Genomic DNA, 20,521 nt, shown 5'->3' with positions numbered 1-20,521 from the left:
TCACTCACCCAAGGCCAGTGTTGTTATCTTCCTCCCAGTCCTCATTTCAAAAATCTCCTCATGAGATTTTTACCCATGTGTCTGCTTTTAGTGCGGTTTGCCTGAGATACCACCAGGAATGACTCTGGATCTCTCTCCCTAATAGGAGAGGTGTCCCTGGCCGTGGTACCAGCAGCTGTGAATCCTGAAGTTAGGACAATGTTGACATAGCAACCAAGAGGCTTCCTAATTCACCCCTGGACACACACCGTGTGAACTGCTGCTGTTAATGCCCTGTCATTACTTCCATCTTGTATCTAGTGTGATGACTCTTACTTCCTAGAACTCAGGACATTAGCTTATTCGGCTTTTCCATCAGGCCATCCTGCTGGTTTTTGAGTAATGTACATGTGACTTTGTTATTTTTGACCTGTTGTGAAATCTTAACACTTAAACCTGCTAGAGCCCAAATCATAAGTAACACAAGAGAAACAGAATCAGAAATAAAACAAATACATACAATGAGTCTTTTGTTAATATTATATTAACATTGGTTTCTTAAAGTGTTTTATCTCACAAGTTTATCTGAAGCTTTGGTTTTTAGGATTTCAATCATGACATTCCCATTTGGGGGTGTCATACCAGTGAGAGGAAAGCTTCGAACTTAACCGTTTCCTGGAAACCGGAACAACAAACAAAGCTGAAGAAACAAGATGTGATTGTTGGCAAAGATCAGTCTTTAATCTTTTTCATTTGCTTCCTTCTTTTGAGTGTCAAGAGCTTATCCTGTCATTCAGCAGAATAGGGAGACTTCATCTAAAATTGGAAAATGAAAATGACCTTTAGGCAAGAAATTGTTTTGCAAGTAAGTCACCATTTCTTAGGTAAACATTCTCTTGTCTACTAAATACATACTTTATAATCTTTCTACCAATTAACTACTAAGTACAGTACTTACAAAAGTAACTAAGGTTGATCAATCTAAAGTAAAAGGCAACTTTAAAATAAATAAAAATGATTTTAAGGAGGCCTATTCATCCCACAAAAATGTAATGAAGAAATGGGTGTAAAATGTAGCAAAAGTCCTCTTACAACTAAATGATTTAAGGACAATTAACATTGGAATAAGTTTTTCTATCCCTGGAAATCTTCAAGAGAAGGACTAAAAACCACTTGATTTACAGCCAGACACTAATCTCTTGGAGCTCAGGGTCCCTCCAAGAATCTATTATTCTGATGTACATGCATCCTAATGTAATTGGGGTTTTGAACTGTTTGACAATATTGGGGGATAATACTAGATAGAATGCATCCTAAAGCACATAGTAGCTTATAAGATTATGACTCAGTTCTCAGAAGAGTATTATTATACTGCTATTGATTGTTGTTCATATACTACTTGAAGAAGCTCCCAGGACAGGACCAATAAGGCAAATAATCAAGAAAAATTGGAATTTGTGGTGCTTGAATTACTAAAATAAAATATTAAACTAGACTTGCATATAATGACTTATAAGTATTGTCTGCTACAGTGGGGAGAGTGGTGGGGATTGGTGGGGCCGATGGTGGAAGTAGGGATGAAGTGTACTTGAGTGGGGGGATACAGAGATATTTTGCCCTTGGATGGCTTTTGATGGAAAGACCTCAAAGCAGTTCAAGTCAGTGCAGGTATCTGCTTCCAATGCCCATAACATCAGCAACACGCAGGACCATACAGACGCACACCCCTTGTGTTATGCTCATGGATTTGTTCCAACAAATGTGTTTTCACACTGCAGATCTTCACCCCCCGTTGATTCGCACACCACCTTCGCTTCCTCAGAAATGCCCTTGACAACAATGGAAAGAAAGGGGACATACTGCAGTTTCAATTGTTGTGGGACTCAGGTTTTCTCTCAGCACTGCGTACACGCTTGGTGACATGGGAAGAAGGTCTGTTGGAGAATGTGTCTCCGTTGAATCACTTCGGCTTAAAGAGATGACAGGGTAAATATGGAAAAGGATTAAAAATAATAGCTTGAAGTGACTTACTGTGTTAGGAACTGTTAGGGCTCAGGGCAGGCCACCCCAAAATGTGCCTCAGTGGCATATCGATTATTCTGAATTAAATGCCTTAAGTTAGTTAAGAAAGAACCAACACAGGAGGGACACTCTGACCCTGCTCTTTGCCTCCCCGAAAGCAGGAAGTAAATCTCTTCCGTGAGAGGCGCCCTCCTTGCATCTGGAGGTGGAAGAACATCCTTCTTGCCAGAGATAGGGGATTCATTCGGGGCTGAGAAGCCTGTACAAATGAACCTTGTTACTTCTTTAATTTAATATCCCAGGCCCAAACTCTGTTTAGATTCTTCACGACGTAAGCACCCAAAGCCTAAGTATCTTTGTCCTGTCAATTCCTCACAAATTTATTGACTTTTTTGCCCAAAAAAGAATAAAAGCTGTCTGTTTTGGCCATTTCTTCAGTCATTTCTATGAGACTTGTATGCACACGACTTAAGATTTGTTCCTTTTATCCTGTTAATCTACCTTGTGTCAATTTTATTGTTAGTCCAGCCATAAGAACTGGAAGGGGTAGGGGGGGAAATTTCCATCTCCCCAACAGAACTCATTTCTAGGGCTTCATCTATTTGTGACACTGAGATGCCTAATTCATCATTTACAATCAGAGCATTCAACCTGCTATGGAATATAAGGCATATCAAAGGCAACTTTAGAATTCCTTCGTGATGGGCTGTGGTGCATCCTGAAGACTAGCTTTATGTGTTAAAGGTAATGGGACACTGAGCATTAAAATGCTTTATTCTCAGTTGTATGTACGCTGCTCTACTCTTAAATTTCCAGCTTTTTTTGGATAAGTTCAATAAGAACTATTTTATATGTGACTAAGATTACTTACATTGTTGAGATGGGGATAAATACAGAAGGGACATAACCTTTGTCTCCCCTTTCGGTTGGTCTTGAAACTGGAAAAGAAAGGTATGTTGGGGAAAAATGTTATTATTATTGATAAAATTAGAAAAAAAGTCTAAAAAAGTATAAGTGATACTAAAAAGAAGAGATAATACAATTGTCTAGTGATTCACAAATTTTTTTAGTTGAATAGATGAAACAGCATTTTAGATGAGCATAAAATGTGCAAGAAGAGAGAAACAAATCTCTTGGCAGGCCTAATCTGACTTTACATATTAATGCTCTAAACTGTGTGAGAAAAATTGGGAATCAACTATATTACCTGTCTTCCATGTTACATTTAAGTTTAATTATAAGGACAGATTTATTCATGGATTGGGGATTTATAGTAACGCAATTCTTTTCATTAAAACTGACACCAATCATAATCTTATAATTACACAAAGTTTTGAGGCACAGACATCAGTGTTACTAAAAGCACTGCTGCGCTATAGTAACAGTCATGTGCAAACCTCACCTTGGAAACCCCCCCAGATTTCTCTGGTATACTACATTGAACTTGTGTGTGATCCAATCGTAAGGACCAACTGTAATTTGTTGCATTGACATTTGTTATTTCATTCAGTCAGATGTAGAATCACTTAAAAGCCACAGTTTTTGTGGTGGTTGTTGTCTTTTGTTTGCTTCAGAGGGGGATGAAGGAGGGTGGCAGCAAGTCACCACCTGTGAGTGACAGCTGTACAATATTCCGCATGATGGTGCTCATGTATTTAGTTGCTACAGATGAAATACTGTAATGGATTGTATATACTTCGATTTAAAGAAACAGAATAGTGAACTTATATTACAATTATATAGCTATTTCACGAATGTTCTTTTCATGTATTCAACAAGTATTTACCAAATACCTGTTTTGGCCAGGTATCATTTTAGACCCTTAGGATACAACCAGAAAAGGCAGGTATGTCAAGACTTGTTATTGATAGGCTGCGAGGTAGGGTATGAAGCACAGACCCTCTTGTCCCCTCCCTGGCAAATGAACAATACTTTCTGAGTTGTGAGACTACAGTAAGTAAAAAATATAAAGCTTATTAACCCTGAGCTTCTTTCATAAAAAACAGCCTTGCCTAACTTTTAACAGCTTTCTAATCATTACCTCCTCTTTCTTTTCCTCTCCCCAGGCACAGAGGTGAAGTTGGTGCCACTCCTATTAGAAAGGAAAAAACCGAAACTCTACCAGTGGCTGAGAGGCTCCCATGGCCATGGTGAATTCCGGCTACAGCTACTGATTACTAACTGCTCTGCTAGCTGGACAGCCCCAGCTGTTCCTTTTCAGGAACTGCTGACACACCACTTCATTTCTAAGGCTTTGACCTCCACATACCTCTTAGATCTTATAACAATAAAAGTAAGCATAAAGGGAAGAACTTCATATACTTTACTCCAATCTGAGATTATTTTCCAAAGTCTTAAGAAGAAAAGCAAACAGAAAGAACCTAACCTTCACATGGCTGGCAGCTGTAGTGTTTACCGAAGGCTTTGTCTTTGGGAATATCAGGATAGAGGTACTTCAGGGGGTTTTCAGGAATGTTTTCAGCCATAATAACCTTGTAGTCTCGAAGGATGTCAGCGAATGGCAGAGCAGACAACCGGCCTTTGTTGTAGGGCTCTACAGAGTGGAATCTCACTTCTCCTGGAAAAGGAGAAAACAGAGGGAATATTCAGGTTCCTGCAGGCATTCTTTGTGGCCATTCTTCCTACCCACATTATCTTCATGTCACTTGTTGTAAAACAATGCCAGCCCTTCTCTGCATGTGGACAGTACAGATTGCCACATGATAGAGGACACCCACATAGGCTGTGAGAAATTCATGCTACCCTCCTCTGAAACAACTGTAACAACTAATATTCAAACCCACTGAACACATAAAAGACAGAAGAACAAGCCACACACTTCTGAAGATGGAAAGACCTGTAACCAAACACAATACTAATTTCACATGAATACATAATAGTGAGCACGTACCATTTTCAGAATGGTCCACCCAGGTGAAAGTTATTCCTCCAAGGTGGCTTTCACTGAATCTTAACAGAAAGGTTCCAGGCGTTTTATCCTTTAGCAAGAGTCGTTCCTTCTCTTTGCTAACAAAGCCCATGACATACCTAAAAATAGAACATGCATAGTTTTATCTGATCAAAGACTATAATTTATTGCATTTGCATTTATTGCTTTCACAAAGAACAGACCTGAATTTGTTGTGATATAATCAAAAGTCAATAGTGCCTGAAATACTCTTATACAGATTAAAGTAAACATTAATACTCTATAAAGTGTAAGAAACTGCAACTACTTTCCACACTATGACACTAGATATGCTTAAAAAGGAAAGAAAAGAAAAAGGGACTACTAACATTGGGGTGATGTGCCTTTTCAAATTAGAGTTTTTGTCTTTTCTGTATATATGCCCAGGAGTGGGATTGCTGGATAATATGGTAACTCTATTTTTTTTTTTTTTTAAGGAACCTCTGTACTGTTCTCCATAGTGGCTGCACCAATTTACATTCCTATCAATAGTGTACAAGGGTTCCCGTTTCTCCACACCTTCTCCAGCATTTATTATTAATGTTCATTGCAGCCCTATTTACAACAGGCAAGGTATGGAAGCAACCTAAGTGTCCATCAACTGATAATTGGCTTAAGAAGATGTAGTATATATATACAATGGAAGCTTAGCCATAAAAAAGAATGAAATATTGTCACTTGCAGCAACATAGATGGACCTAGAGGATATCATACTAAGTGAAGTCAGACAGAGAAAGACAAATATTATATGATAACACTAATATGTGGAATCTAAAAAATAATATGAATGAATTTATGTACAAAACAGAAACAGACTCTCAGACATAGAAAACAAACTAATGGTTACCAAAGGGGAATGGGGGTTGGAGGGAGAGATAAATTAGGATTTATGTTGGGATTAACATATACACACTACTGTATATAAAATAGATAACCAACAAGGACCTACTGTATAGCACAGGCAACTATACGCAATGCTTTTTAATAACCGATAAGGTAAAAGGATCTAAAAAGGAATATATATATACACATACATATGTATGTATAACTGAATCACTGTGCTGTACACCTGAAACTAACATGATATTGTAAATCAACTATACTTCAATTTTTTTAAAAAAGGAAAAAAATTGACAGCATAAAAATAAGAACCTAATGAGTTCATATAGAAAATATAGGCTGTAACTCACCCATCAATCCAAAGGGGAAGAATGTGTTTCTTAATTAGGTCTAATATTGCTTCAAGCCATGTCCAAAAGGTAAATGATTTACCAGGTAAGTGCTCCTATTGGAATAAACAAACATGTTAGGACAATGATTATTTCAATAGTAATGTTAGTATGGTAATTCAAGTTCCTATTTTCAATGAAATATTTCCTTTAAATGAAAAAACAGTTTCGAGTTTCTTCTTAAAATAACCTTATCCAGGAAATCCTCGAAATCCCAAATTATAATATGGAGGCTTAAAAAGGAATACTAAAGAATAATCTAAATGATGCTACCCCTCCCCCTGTTTGTACCTTGCAGAACTTGGCCCATGTGAGATGACCATCACTGTAGCTAGACTGGACTAAAATGAAAGAAAAGAATGAGATTTTTATTAAACAATTAGACTCCTCAATTTGGTGCTCAATTTAGATCTCCCCCCCGACCACTGCTAAGCATTTCTTAAGCACCTGCTATGGGTTAACAGTGTACTTAATGCTAGAAACGGTAAAAATAAAAGATATCATGAAATTTTTTTTATCTAGGAAAGAATTCTGTTCAATGGAGGAGCTAAAGATAGCCTTAGGAAGTGGGTGGGTGTCTAGTAGAACAAGACCTCCATGAATGGATGGGATATAAATTGTCAGAGGAGAAGGAAGAGGCCACTCCAGTAGCAAGAATAATGTAGGATGAGGCGTAGTGGATATGAACACAGCTTATATAGGAGAAAGTAAGTGCAGCCTAATGTTGGTAAATAAACATTATAAAATAAATTTGTGAAAGCCAGAATGCCAGAAGTCTTGAATATTGTCATGAAAAGAATGAACTAGAGATCCACTTGGCAATAAGGAATGACTGACTGTTTTAATCCGGGACAATGGAAAAAGAGGTTCTATCTAAAATTTAAGGAAATTATGAGAAAAATTTGATGAAGACCCGAAAGGATATGGCTGCTATTTATACTGTATATATTTAAAAGATTTATTCACTCATTAACAAATATTTATTGAATGCCTACTATTGTGGTTTATGAATTAAATAAGGATCAAAAAGGATATTTACATTAAGTAAATTTTGTAATATTTCCAATTTATTTAAACACTAATTGATCGGATAGTAAGTACAAGGGCGACCCAGCATCACTTGTAAGTCAAATTTAACCAAATCACACACGATTCTACTACTGCTGCTCAAATTCATCTTTGGCTCTACTTTAACTAGAAATGTATACAAATTCAATTTTAACTCTTTTCTTGGTGCCAAATGTGTTCACCCTATACTTGTCAAAATATACACATCTTTTAAAATTCTTTTATAAAAAGCTTACACTGTAGTCACTACATGGAGCACCAGTGACTATTTTGCAAACTTTAGAAATATCAGTCAAAACTGAAATTCTCTCGATATGAAGAATTAAGTATTACCTGGATAGTTTTCAATTTCTAACAAATTTCCTGATCCTGGGATGAGCTGTTTTCCAGTTGGTTAATGACCATTGCAATATTAATATGAAGATCAAGGCACCATTAAGGCTTCACAGTACATTCAGTGGATATGGCATAAGAACACCCTGGAGGCTGGAGTGTGGAGTGGAAAGGAAGGGGCTTTAGAACTGGACAGCCCTGGCCTGCATCTTGGCTCTAGTATGTACTAGCTGTGGCAAGTCACTTAACCTCTGAACTTAAGTATCCCCATGTATAAAATGGATAGAATGATGAATTATCCTCAATATTCTGCCTTAAGGAAATTTTGTGAGAAAGATAATATAACACTTAGCCCTATGCCCAGTGATATAGTAGGCACTCAATAAATTGTGATGATCGTTATTATTATTAATAGTAATACCACCCTCATTCTTTAAAACGGTTGAGTACCAAAAACAGGGGCAAGTCCTCCACATCTACCAGCTCTTACCTGTAAGTTTTTCGGCCAGCATATTGAGTTGATCTGAGTTCAGGCCACGGCCAACATATGATGAAAACTGCCAGCTCATCACTTCCAGGAGTTGACTCAAAGTGGCAGATGGGGGATTATTAAAGAAAACCAAGTTCTGAAACAGAGTTGTAGTGATGATTATATGTATTAATCACATTGAACACACTGTAGTTCAACATATAGGATTCCTGATTTAAACTCTTTAGGCCAGCCTAAGTTAATAATACAGAACCATTGTCTCATCTCTGTTGTGCTTTTACAGTAAGACTGATTTTGCCTTTTCCTAAAGAGTCCCTTGTTCTTTGAGTCTAATATAATATATGGCTCTATCTTATCCTTGAAAGAATCACTGTGTAGCTCTTTAACTTTCCCTGGACTGTAGTCTATCAACCGACTCATACAAGTACTGAACACTGTTCAACAAGTTAGACAAATACTCTCTTCTGAAATAATATTAATCGTAAACAAGACCTATATCATGTTATTTAATTGGTTTATCATGGATTGGTACAAGTTATACCTTGACCAGACAAAGCATCCCAAAGCACAAAAACAGTTAAGTCCCAGGCTAAGGAAGGGGACCCTACCATATGAATCATAATTAACCTGGGACTCCTGTTTTATGGGTAGGATTGTAGTCTTTTCTTATTTTGCTCTAGACAAGAGGATCTTTGGTATGATCAACTGCATGTAAGATTGTTTGTACCAGAAAATGGGTCAACAATGGTGGAACAGAAGACTTCACCTCAGATTACTGGAAAGCAGAAGGTGTGAAAGCCAAGAAAGATGTTTTAAGAAAGGAAGGGTGGGAGGAGGAATTAAGAAATCCATTGCAGTATGGGGAGAAGGCCTTTGGCGAACTTGAACTAAGCTGGGCAGCAAGAAAAGGAACCAATTCAAGAGACTTCAGAAGGTGGCAATAAAAGAGGACACAGCATCCAAGAAGGAGTGAGAAATAGGTAGGAGAGGAATGGAGACAAAGAATTTCTAGAGGGGCAGTTTTCCTTGAACCTAAGGATTATGTCTGGACAAATGACCAGAAAACATAGAACATAATCAAGGTCTAGGAGCTTAGGTTTTTGTGTTTGTTTGTTTTTTGTTTTTTTGCGGTATGTGGGCCTCTCACTGCTGTGGCCTCTCCCGTTGCGGAGCACAGGCTCCGGACGCGCAGGCTCAGCGGCCATGGCTCACGGGCCCAGCCGCTCCGCAGCACGTGGGATCTTCCCAGACCGGGGCACGAACCCACGTCCCCTGCATCAGCAGGCGGACTCTCAACCACTGCGCCACCAGGGAAGCCCACAGCTTAGGTTTTGAAGCAGAATAGAGTTAGGAAGGGAAACCAGAGTTACTTGCTCTGCTGAACTCTGTATGTAGGCTGTGCATTTATGTGTTAGGAGCTGTATATGAAATACCTCTCCAGATTCCTCATCCAAGACTAGAGCAGAATCTGAGACGCTTAGTGTGACAACTTTGTGGCTTTCTTATAGAAGAAGGATGCTGAAGAAAGCTAAGTGTGGCAGCACTGCACCCTGAGGCTAGAGGACAGAGGAGTATTCCATCTTCCTTCCTACGTCCTGGAATTGGATGAAAAGCTCCAAATGTGTAGCTCCTAATGGGGAATGACATTAAATCTCAGAAGTGTTGGCTGTTCTTGGCTTTACAGACCAGGTAACTTTTCTAGTGAGTTCTGTTCTCACTGCAGGCTGAGAGGAAGTAAGGCACAGGGCACTCTGTACAGCGTTCCTCTCTGCAGTTAATCTCCCTCAGATGCCAGGGCACCAGAGGATGAGAAGGAACAGGGCTGAGTCATTTTCCATGCTGTTTCCTTATTAGGCACATTAAAACAAAAGCCAAGGAACACTTGGAGCCGACTCATCATGACTATTCCTACTGCTAGGACCTGAGGTAAAAGAATTCTTCCCTTTGGAAGAAACATTTGCTTTGAATCAAGAAGAAATATTTAGGGCTTCCCTGGTGGCGCAGTGGTTGAGAATCCACCTGCAGATGCAGGGGACACGGGTTCGTGCCCTGGTCCGGGAGGATCCCACATGCCGCGGAGCGGCTGGGCCCGTGAGCCATGGCCACTGGGCCTGCGCGTCCGGAGCCTGTGCTCCGCAACGGGAGAGGCCACAACAGTGAGAGGCCCGTGTACCGCAAAAAAAAAAAAAAAAAAAAAAGAAGAAATATTTACATCTGACCTATTTTCTCTAGACCTTCATGGTTTCCAGGACAACACACTGGGGTTTTGTAAGAGGGAACAAGGGGAAATGCTGACTCATCTTTTTTTGCCACGCCCTTCCTTGGCCTTCTTTTAAGAAGAGCTTCTATTCTCTGCTTGCTTTGAAACTTGAGGCCAATTTTTCTTCCATATCTTAAATAACCACCAGATGGCATTAAAACCCAAGTTGAGCCTAGAATGGATTAAATCTATAATCAGCTTGAAAATTTGTATAGTGTCGTTAGGCGAGATTGATGAATATTCTAGTCACTTATTTGAAACCAATTCTCTACCTTTGTGGAAGAGCCTGTGTGGATAAGGTGTGGCCAGAAGTAGTTGAGGAGGTAAACACAACAGTCAGATATCAAATTCTGGAGAGAGGAGTCTCCCCAGAGCCTAGTTAACAGAGCCACAGGATGGCCCTAGAACTCTCTGTGATGCACAGGGTTGGGAGCTGACCAGACCGTCAGAAATAAAGAATACCTGCTAGCCAGAATTCTCTCAGGGTCCAAGTACATCAGAACATATTACTTTAAATATGACATGAGGGAAGAATCATACAACTGGATATATTGGAATTTTGGAATAAACGACCCACAAAGTCACGCCAAAATTTATACACACACACACACACACACACACACATCTTTTGGGGCAGATGGGTTTTGTTAACAATAAAACAAATCAAATAGAATTAAAGGAGGAGAAACAGAAATAGAGAGAGACTGTACCTGGGAATCGTTGGTTGACACATTGTACCAAATGATGGATGCCCAAGCATTAGGTAACTGACTGACATTGGAAATCATCACCACAGGTAATGAGCAGGTCTGGTTAAAAAAAAATAGCACAGTTATTACAGGTAGTAGTACCTTACACTGATTTTACACTTGGCCCTCTTCCCTAAAGGGCCATCTCAAGCCAACCTCACTCCTCCAAGGCAGTGGTGTCTATACTGCCTTGGTCACTAAAATGATTCTTGAAGGCACTGGAACCTTCTGAGCATACATGAGTCAAGGTACAGGGAGGAAAGGAGCTATACAAATAGGAATCCTTTCAGAGTGCTTGGTCAGTCAGCTCCAATATCTTCCTTGACATTGTGGAGATATTTTTACTTTCTTATATCATGTACTGCCTAAAATGTAACTAATTAGAGCTTGTATTGACTTAGCAAATTTCCTCTTAATAAATTACATTAAGAATCTAATTTAAAACTTATCTCTGGAATGGATTAATATATTCAAATTATGATCTAACATCTAATTAATGTCAGTATCAGATATGGGAGTTTTAACTGTAGAAGACGGAGAGGCAAGCGATCTTGGAATACAAAGCATTATGGGAGATAGAGCTGCCTCATCTGTTGTCATGGCACTCAACTTAGTACTATCGTGCAGAAGTTTTCAACCTTATGGAATAAACCGGCTTCACAGACTAGTCTGGGACCCTAACCAACTTACATTAGTCCCTTCCCATTAACGGAGGTTAGGTTGCTTGTAGACAGTGCAATACCCACCTGAGGAACTTAATAGCTCATGGAAACAGACATTTAAGGAAAAGAGATGAGGAAAGAATCCATGGAAAATTTTATAAACATGTTTACATTCGTTAAGATAAAAGAGCAAAGGCAGAACTCTAAAACAACATATCCTACAAATAGGACCATATTCAAGCGTGTGAAATTGTGTGTTCATTCATGCGCTCATTCATTTATTCAACAAATGTTGAGCATCTATTATGTGCCAGGCATTGTGCTAGGCACAGGTAATGGAGGGATAAAGGTGTAATGTCCTGCCTTCAAGAGCTCATTGTCAATCATGTTCAACTTAATCCCCAGTTTCCTTATTCCTTCTTCGAGTTCAATAGTAACTGTTATAAGAGGATCAAAACAATGGACCGTTAATGTTCCTATCATTGGTCTTTGCTCATTATACTATAAAAACCTTTCTTCTGAGGGATTTTTATGTACACGTTAAAATTTTGAAAATATATCATACATGACATGGTTCAAGTATACTTATTTCTCTTTAGGCTTTCCTCTGAGTATCCATGACTCAGGGAATCCCAGAAAACAAACAGACAAACAAACAGACAAACAAACAGTCTGGGCAACAAATTATTCAATGTCTTGAATCATAATGACTGTGAGATTTTATCATTTATATTTAACCAGAATAATATATGTTGACGAATCAGTGAATATTTGACATACTGATTTTCTAAATTAAAACAAAAATGATGAATAAGGGATGTACTAAAACCTAGAAAATACTGAGCTTTCATCTTCAAATGATGACCAATTCCTGAAAATGTTATTAGTAAATAGTAGATATTCCTTGAAATACCTACCTCCAAATCTATGGTCAGGCCATAGAGGCAGATCTGTGTCTCAAATGTTATGGAATGAAGCTCCTCAGTCACCATGTGACAGCCCTAAGGGGAGAAAGAAATTGCTATCTTACAAATACATAGTTGTTATCTATTATTAGGCATGCTTTTATAAACATTAGTAAATTCTTACAGTAAATACCCTCAAACACCTCCTATTATGCAACATTCCTTCTTATTATTTAAAAGGTTATTTAAAGTATATACAGAGTTTGAGAAATCTTCCTTTCCACAAACAGAATGATTTTAAGTCTCCAAAACAATATAATTTCTAGTTTTTACAATTCCAGCATATTTTCATCAGTTGAATTCAGACAAATTGTTCCTTATTTTTAATTTTGGAAATTAGTCCTTTTGACTTACCAACCATTAGTAAAAGCAAGCCAGATGTGTGTAGCTATAAAAGAAACAAGTCAATGTCATAATGGATTTGTTTTTTTAAAAAAAGCAAGATTTCCTTCTGGTTAAACATGGTAGGTGGAAAACGTGTACTTTCCCTAGCTCCTTCCAGAAACTTCAGTAAAGTAATAGCTAGGGTTTTATTTACTTTCCAAGAAAATAAAACTGTAATCTAGGTCTTGAAATGAGAGGTAGGGGAGTGTGGAGCGAGGGTGGCAGTAGGGGTAGTGTGTCTCAGAACCAGGGGTTGGAAGCACTGGGCCCCCTGAGTCCGGAGTGAGGGCTGAACAGGAGGAGCAGTTACTAGCCCCAGCCCATGCAACGTGGTTCCCAACATTCCCCGACACTGGTGGGAGACAGGACGTTTACTCTCTGGAGCGGATGTATCAGAGGAACTAGAGAGGCTCTCTGCATTTTGGATACAAGGCCAAGATGAGGGCAGGGTGAGGTGCTGTGCGAGAAGATCCTGTCAAATCTAGGGGAAGCCCATGCCCCTGTCTCTGCTTGACACCTCCAGGAGAGATATCCGGGAGGTAACCAGACCAAGGGAGAAACAACTTACAGACACTGCCTTTAGGGATCCCCTAGTGAGACAGCCAGGTCCTAATAATCACTCTTAAGTCTAAATCCCTACGATGCACACAGAACTTCCAGTTTTTTAGTGCTCTTAAGCAGTAAGCTAATGGTCATCCAACATTTGACAAAGCCTCTCACATGAAATGCAGATACAAAAATCAACAACCAAGAACTCAGAAAAAAAGAGAGAATGCAAAAAGAAAATGAAAAGTTTAAAAAAACTATAATAAAAAAACATATATCAGGCTCAGTTTTATACATTAGCTCAACAAATAAATGGCATAGGAAAGGGGCAAATCAACCACTGTAATGGGTGAACATTGTTTGGATACTGATTTGCACAAACCAGCTGTATGAAGATCTTTTCAAGATAGTGGAGAAATTTGAACAAATAATGGAGTTTTATTAAGGAAAGATTTTAAGTAAATGCTATTTTCTTTTTGTGTGTGTGATAAGAGTATTGTGGTTAGGTTTTTAAAAAATTTTATGTTCTAGATAAGAGATACCTACCAAAATATCAATGAGTAAGATGCTATACTATCTGGAATTTAAGTACTCCAGGAAAAATGTGTGTGTTTATGGGGAAAATAGATTAACTAAGACAGGGAAAATGTTAATTATTGTTGAAGCTGGGTGATGTAAAAATGAAGGTTCATTGTATTTCTCTATATACTTTAGTATATAGTTGTATATACATATATGTTTTGTTCATTAAAAAGTTCTTAAAGATGTTTAAAAGACTTCAGATGTTACATCCTTACAGATGTAACAATATATTACAATACATTACATCCATGAAAGAAGGATAGTATACTACCAAAAGGAGCATTCAGAAAAGAATGATGAACAATTAAAAATATAATAAGAGAAATAGACAAAACAATAGAAGAGCTGAAAGTAGGGCTGAGGAAATGTCCCAGAAAGTAAAACCAAAAAAACGAAAAACAAAAAAACTCCAAAGAAATAAAAAATAGGATAGAAAAGATAAGAAATAAAGAATCAACAAACTCAAAACAACAAACAGAAGTTCCGGAAAGAGAACAGAGGAAATGGACTAGAGGAACTATCAAAGGCATAACCCAATAGTTACTCTTATACATTCTGATGGGAGTTGGTACCATCACTGTTTGAGAATAATGTCTCAATACCTAGTAAAGTAGGAGATGCACTCCCCAGGATGATGATGAGAGTAAGTTTAAAAAAAACAGAAAACAAAAAAAACAAAACATGACTGTGCAACAGGATCAGAGGGCAATCAGCCCAGATTGGAGCAAGAGATGGAGGGTTCCCAGAGGGATGTTGCCAAAAAGAAAGAAAAAGACAGAAATTCAGATGGACCTGTATGACTATATTTTAAGGACCTTTCAAGTTCTGAAGGAAAGTTTGGGGCTACATTAGTAACAGGTACATAAAATAAATTGATTAAATAAAAAATCTGAGGCAACTAATAAATCCAGGGAAAGCTAAAATAATACAAGAATGGAAATACAATCATACTATGTTACATGGTTCAGCTGTTAACAATGTTTATATAATCATAGTAATGTAAACATTGAATATATTAACTAACCAAAACACGTTATATGATAATATTGTGAAGATGGGTGAAATTCATATGTATGAAGAGCTGGTATAAGAGAGCCATAGCTCTTATAAAATGGGTAACCATCAAGGAACTACTGTATAGCACAGGGAACTCTGCTCAATACTGTGTAACAACAACCTAAATGGAAAAAGAATTTGAAAAAGAATAGATACATTTATATGTATAACTGAATCACTTTGCTGTACACCTGAAACTAACACAACATTGTGAATCAACTATTCTCCAATGTAAAATAAAAAGTTTAGAAAGAGAGAGAGAGCCACAGCTTAATCTTTTATAGAAATAATTCAGGAGTTAAGTGTATAAAATAAAAAAATCAGGAAGTATCAGTATGATATTAGCATGATATTTATAGCTCAAAAAATGGTCATCTCTGGGGAGTGGGTTTGGAGCCGGAAGGAGTGGGACAGAAATTGCTGTTTTTCCATGATGAAATCTGACAGCAACTTGCTATGTGCCCAGGACCAGCAGTACGGTCATCATCTAAAAGCTTGTTGGAAAAACAGGATTTCTGGCCTCATCCCAGGCCTACTGAACCAGATTCTGCATTTTAACAAAAACCCCGGGTGGAATTTATGAGGCAGTTATTCTCAGTGCGATGTATCCACATTGTGTTTCGTCTCAAAAGGGATGTGGAAAATTTACAGATGGTACAGAAAGCCAAAACGATTTTAAAAACAAGCCCCGGGCTTCCCTGGTGGCGCAGTGGTTGAGAGTCCGCCTGCCCGATGCAGGGGACGCGGGTTCGTGCCCCGGTCCGGGAAGATCCCACATGCCGCGGAGCGGCTGGACCCGTGAGCCATGGCCGCTGAGCCTGCGCGTCCAGAGCCTGTGCTCCGCAACGGGAGGGGCCACAGCGGTGAGGGGCCGCACACCGCAAAAAAAAAAAAAAAAAAAAAAAAAAAAAAAAAAAAAAACAACAAGCCCTGGGGGAACATATGAACAGAAGTGGAATTATCTAGGTTAGAAAAGTCAGGGTGGGGTTGGGGGGTGGCTGAGTCAGCCCTGAGGGAAAGGGACATCTACCGCTGAATATATGTTGATAGTAAGCTGGAATCCATTGGTATTAAATTTCAAAAAATAGGGCCTCCCTGGTGGCGCAAGTGGTTGAGAGTCCGCCTGCCGATGCAGGGGATGCGGGTTCGTGCCCCGGTCTGGGAGGATCCCATGTGCCGCGGAGTGGCTGGGCCCGTGAGCCATGGCCGGTGGGCCTGCGCATCCGGAGCCTGTGCTCCGCGACGGGGGAGGCCACAACAGTGAGAGGCCCGCATACCGCAAAAAAGAAAAAAAAAAAAAAAAAAAAAAAAAAAAAATAAATTTCAAAAAATAAAAATGGTTCTAATATGATGATATGAATAACAACTACATGGGGAAGACTTTGGTGATAATGAGGCACATTAAAATAGAATTTGTTCCTGAGAAGGAAATAGAAAATTAAAAACTCCTCTCTCCCTTGGGCTAGATCATTGTGGTACCTTATACTGCCTGGAGTAACCTAGACTGACGTGGTGAGATTGCTTCTTACTGGATTAGTAGAAAGTTATGTTCCTGAAAATTCCTCTTGAAAATTCCCTTAGACCACCCCTAAAATTACTCCCAACACACCAAACAGCCAGCCCCCTCCCCTGACATCCCCTTATGTGTTGAAATAAATAAATTGCTCTTCCTTTGACTGAGCAGGACATGAAGTAGTTGGCTATGTTCAGGCACCAAGGTGAACAAAAACCACATTTTTTTAAACAACAGAAAATCTCACTGCCCTATGGGGAGGAAGTGTTTACGCTATGCAAAGCACTGAGACAAATGAAGAATCCACAAGTCCATGTTCACTAACGGCGGGGGGGAGCTCACATTCTCACTGAGTTCAGTGGCGGACAGGACACAAGCCTGGGCAGCACATTTAGAAGCCTGAGGCAAGGACACAGATGGAGACCACATACTGCATGTCTAACTATTTAGCTGTTACAAAGCAAGTGAACAAACTGTTAAGATATGGTCTCGTCTCCTGCCTTGACAGCTAAGCCTTCACCTGACCTAACTGGCCAGGTTTTAACTCGTCAAAGCCCCACAAACATGCTGGCCTGGGGAGAGTGTGGCCATCCTGGACCGAGGCCCATCCCCCTCTCTTCCACCTCTGTGAGGGGCTTCCTTGGACTAGTGTGGCCCCTAGGTCTCTCCTTGTGCCTAGAAATGTTTGCATTGATGGTGTCATCTGTGCTTGAAAAGAGCATACCTGGGGAGGAGGTCTGTACATGCCCTGGAATTGGGCTTGAGGTCTTAGGGGCTGGGAATTCTGCAGCCCTAGGCTCTGGGTGAGCACATAGCCTTGACCGCTCAGACGTCTTTCTCTGTAGGGGGGTACACAGCTGGAGGGCAGCCACAGGGAGCCTTTTGAGTGCTTATCCCTCCCCCATTCTAGCCTCTATAGTTTAATTTATATGATTAAATGTGTACATATATATATGATAAGATAATTCATTATGGATAATTCCCTCAGATCTTTGGGTTATGGCAGTTGTGTGGTCACTGTCCAAATGGCAGGACTCCACAGACAGAGCAATGACACACAGGTTGTCCATTAACTTGGGAAGGAGACTTTGTACATTAAATATTACTTTATTAAACTGCAATGTGGGTGGTGAGAGGTTTTCTCAGTGATTCAAACTAATTTCTAATGTTTACTTAAAACCCCTGATGCAACTGTGAGGCACATTTAGAATGAAATCCAACAAGGAAGCTGACGGACAATACACATGACTGGAGACAAGCAGTTCTGACAGAAGAGAGTGTCATTAATTTTCAAAGCTTGAATGGCCATCCATCACAGGCTTTATTATTTGACCAGTGCAGTCCAAGCCAGAGACACTATTCAATCTCACGTTCCCAGGGTCCATTCCTTACACACTGGCAAAATATCATAGATAAGATGTACCATTAATGTCTGTATTAAAAGCCATTTTAACCATCTGAGATGGTTAGAGATTTAAAATATCCATATTTATGATATTTATATTATATGACATGGATATTATAACTGGATTGACTGTATTGTACCCACTGGATAATCTGCTAAGAAACTGGAAAACTGGCTGAACAACCTGAGCAGGGCTCCACCTGGAAAAAAATACACAAACTGATGAAAGGTAGGTATAGATGTCACCATATTCTTTTATGTTATCTCTGCTCAGTGTCTAACAGCACACCCTGAAAACCTAGAATATGTTAACAAGCGGCTATGGCTTTTGGATTTTGACTTGAAAGACAGCCTCTGTTAAGAAAATATGACTGGAATAAGGATGATTTTCATCTAAATTTCTTGCTCGTCTTTTTAAATTTTTTGGTATTTTTTTAATTGAAGTATAGTTAATTTACAATGTTGTGTTAGTTTCTGGTGTACAGCAAAGTGATCCAGTAATACATATATATACATATTCTCTTTCATATTCTTTTCCATTATGGTTTATTACAAGATATTGAATACCGTTTCCCATGCTATACCGTAAGACCTTATTGTTTATCTTGCTCTTCTCTTAACAAGCCATACTCTATGATAATGCCACACATGGAAAACCATGTGGAATAGAAAACAACTGCAATAATCCATTTGCTTAATGAGTATCTGTTGAGTCCCTATCATGTGGAGACCACTGGCCTAGATGCTGGGAAACAACAAGAGGGGAAATAATGGTACAGTCAAATGAGAGACAGACTTTAATCACAGACTCATAGGAAATGAATGTAAAGTTACAACAGATTCTCAGCCCATAATATAAGGGGATTGTATGGAGAGTGTTGCAGAAAAAGTCTACATTTTTAGTGTTATTCTGGTACCAACGTTTGTCTTAAGAAAGCACTGCAACTACTCAAACTAGTTCAGAAGGAAATCAACTTCCTGTGAAAATGCTCAAGCTAGTTGGAGTGTGAGTGGTGGCTCTGTGTTTGAGAACACTGAACCTTGAAAGAACATCTGTCTGGCTATTTTGTTAAACGAAACTCAAGTCACCCAGGCTTTATTAATAGCTTCTTTGTGTTTCATAACTTTCCACCACATAAACAAAATTACTTAACACCTCAGTCTGTGACTAAAACTGTCATTTATCAGTTAAAGCCTACTGACAGAGCAAACTCGAGACACTGCAATTCCAGCCTCCCTGTTCAAACAATTTCTGCACTTCAACAATCACTCTCAAGGGAGACGCAAGAGGGAAGGGATATGGGAACAGATGTATATGTATAACTGATTCACTTTGTTATAAAGCAGAAACTAATAAAAAAAATCACTCTCTAGCTGGCTCTAAGGACCTCTGGGAAAGGTTGCTTCCTGGGAATCTGTAGATAGCCTGTCTACAGATTCCTCATTTCAAAGCAGATTCTCAAAATCAAATTCATTTTGAAAAAAATGACCCTACCCTCTGTTGTACTTCTGAGGATTACAGAATCTCAGTCAAAGGAACTTAGAGATCGACTAGTCCAACGGTTTTCAAATCTTTTTTAACCCTGAAGCATATTCTTAAAAGTAAATTTCCCTGGGGAGGGGGAAGGGTAAGCTGTGACAAAGCGAAGGAGAGGCGTGGACATATATACACTACCAAGCGTGGGGTGGATAGATAGTGGGAAGCAGCCGCAGAGCACAGGGAGGTCAGCTCGGTGCTTTGTGACCGCCTGGAGGGGTGGGATGGGGAGGGTGGGAGGGAGGGAGATGCATGAGGGAAGGGATGTGGGAGCAGATGTGTATGTATGACTGATTCACTTTGTTGTAGAGCAGAAACTAATAAAAAAAAAAAAAGTAAATTTCCCACCTGGGTCCCAATCTGTAAAATATTTAAAATAGAGCTGACTGATTGAAACAGGGGTGGGGGACCCAGAGCTCCACCCTTCACCAGCCCCCAACCAAGGAGGTGGCACCATTGTTCTCCCTGGCCTTCTGGGGACAGCATGAGTCTAGGGCAACATCAACGTCCTCCCTTCACCCAATGCTACAGCCAGGTGCCCATGAACATCCTGACAGGTCACCTCTTCCTGGCTAATCTCAGAGTCAAACAGACACGGGGTGCTGCAACTCTAAGGAGGTTTGGATTGGCAATCTTGGGGAAACTGTCATGGTGTGTCCGTGATCATTTAATGCGCATTCAGTCTAAGCTCTCACAACCACAAATGTAGAACTGAGGGACCCTAAGCTGTGGGGTGTGGTGATGGGGCGGGCAGCAGGTAGACATGCAATCCT

At 39.4% G+C, this 20,521-nt stretch overlaps 1 protein-coding gene across 2 annotated transcripts in view; it reads right to left on the bottom strand.

The window, feature by feature from the left end:
- Positions 1–249: 249 nt before the first annotated feature.
- Positions 250–20,521, bottom strand: part of STAT4 (signal transducer and activator of transcription 4) — a gene marked incomplete at both ends in the record, with an annotated part of 91,883 nt that continues 71,611 nt past the window's right edge. Inside the window, 10 exons of one of the 2 annotated variants that reach the window (XM_082630727.1) lie at positions 250–795; positions 1,840–1,948; positions 2,873–2,939; positions 4,388–4,579; positions 4,913–5,049; positions 6,160–6,254; positions 6,490–6,539; positions 8,090–8,225; positions 11,060–11,158; positions 12,678–12,761. In XM_082630727.1, coding sequence (XP_082486853.1) covers positions 769–795; positions 1,840–1,948; positions 2,873–2,939; positions 4,388–4,579; positions 4,913–5,049; positions 6,160–6,254; positions 6,490–6,539; positions 8,090–8,225; positions 11,060–11,158; positions 12,678–12,761 — 996 coding nt within the window. Of the gene's footprint in view, positions 796–1,797; positions 1,949–2,872; positions 2,940–4,387; positions 4,580–4,912; positions 5,050–6,159; positions 6,255–6,489; positions 6,540–8,089; positions 8,226–11,059; positions 11,159–12,677; positions 12,762–20,521 lie in introns of those variants that run through there. The other variant, XM_082630726.1, reaches the window with a different exon arrangement.

The sequence above is a fragment of the Mesoplodon mirus genome (assembly GCF_964341445.2).
Source record: "Mesoplodon mirus genome assembly, chromosome: 8".
In the NCBI taxonomy this organism is placed as follows: domain Eukaryota; kingdom Metazoa; phylum Chordata; class Mammalia; order Artiodactyla; family Ziphiidae; genus Mesoplodon; species Mesoplodon mirus.
This window is presented reverse-complemented; position numbering and strand designations above follow the sequence as displayed.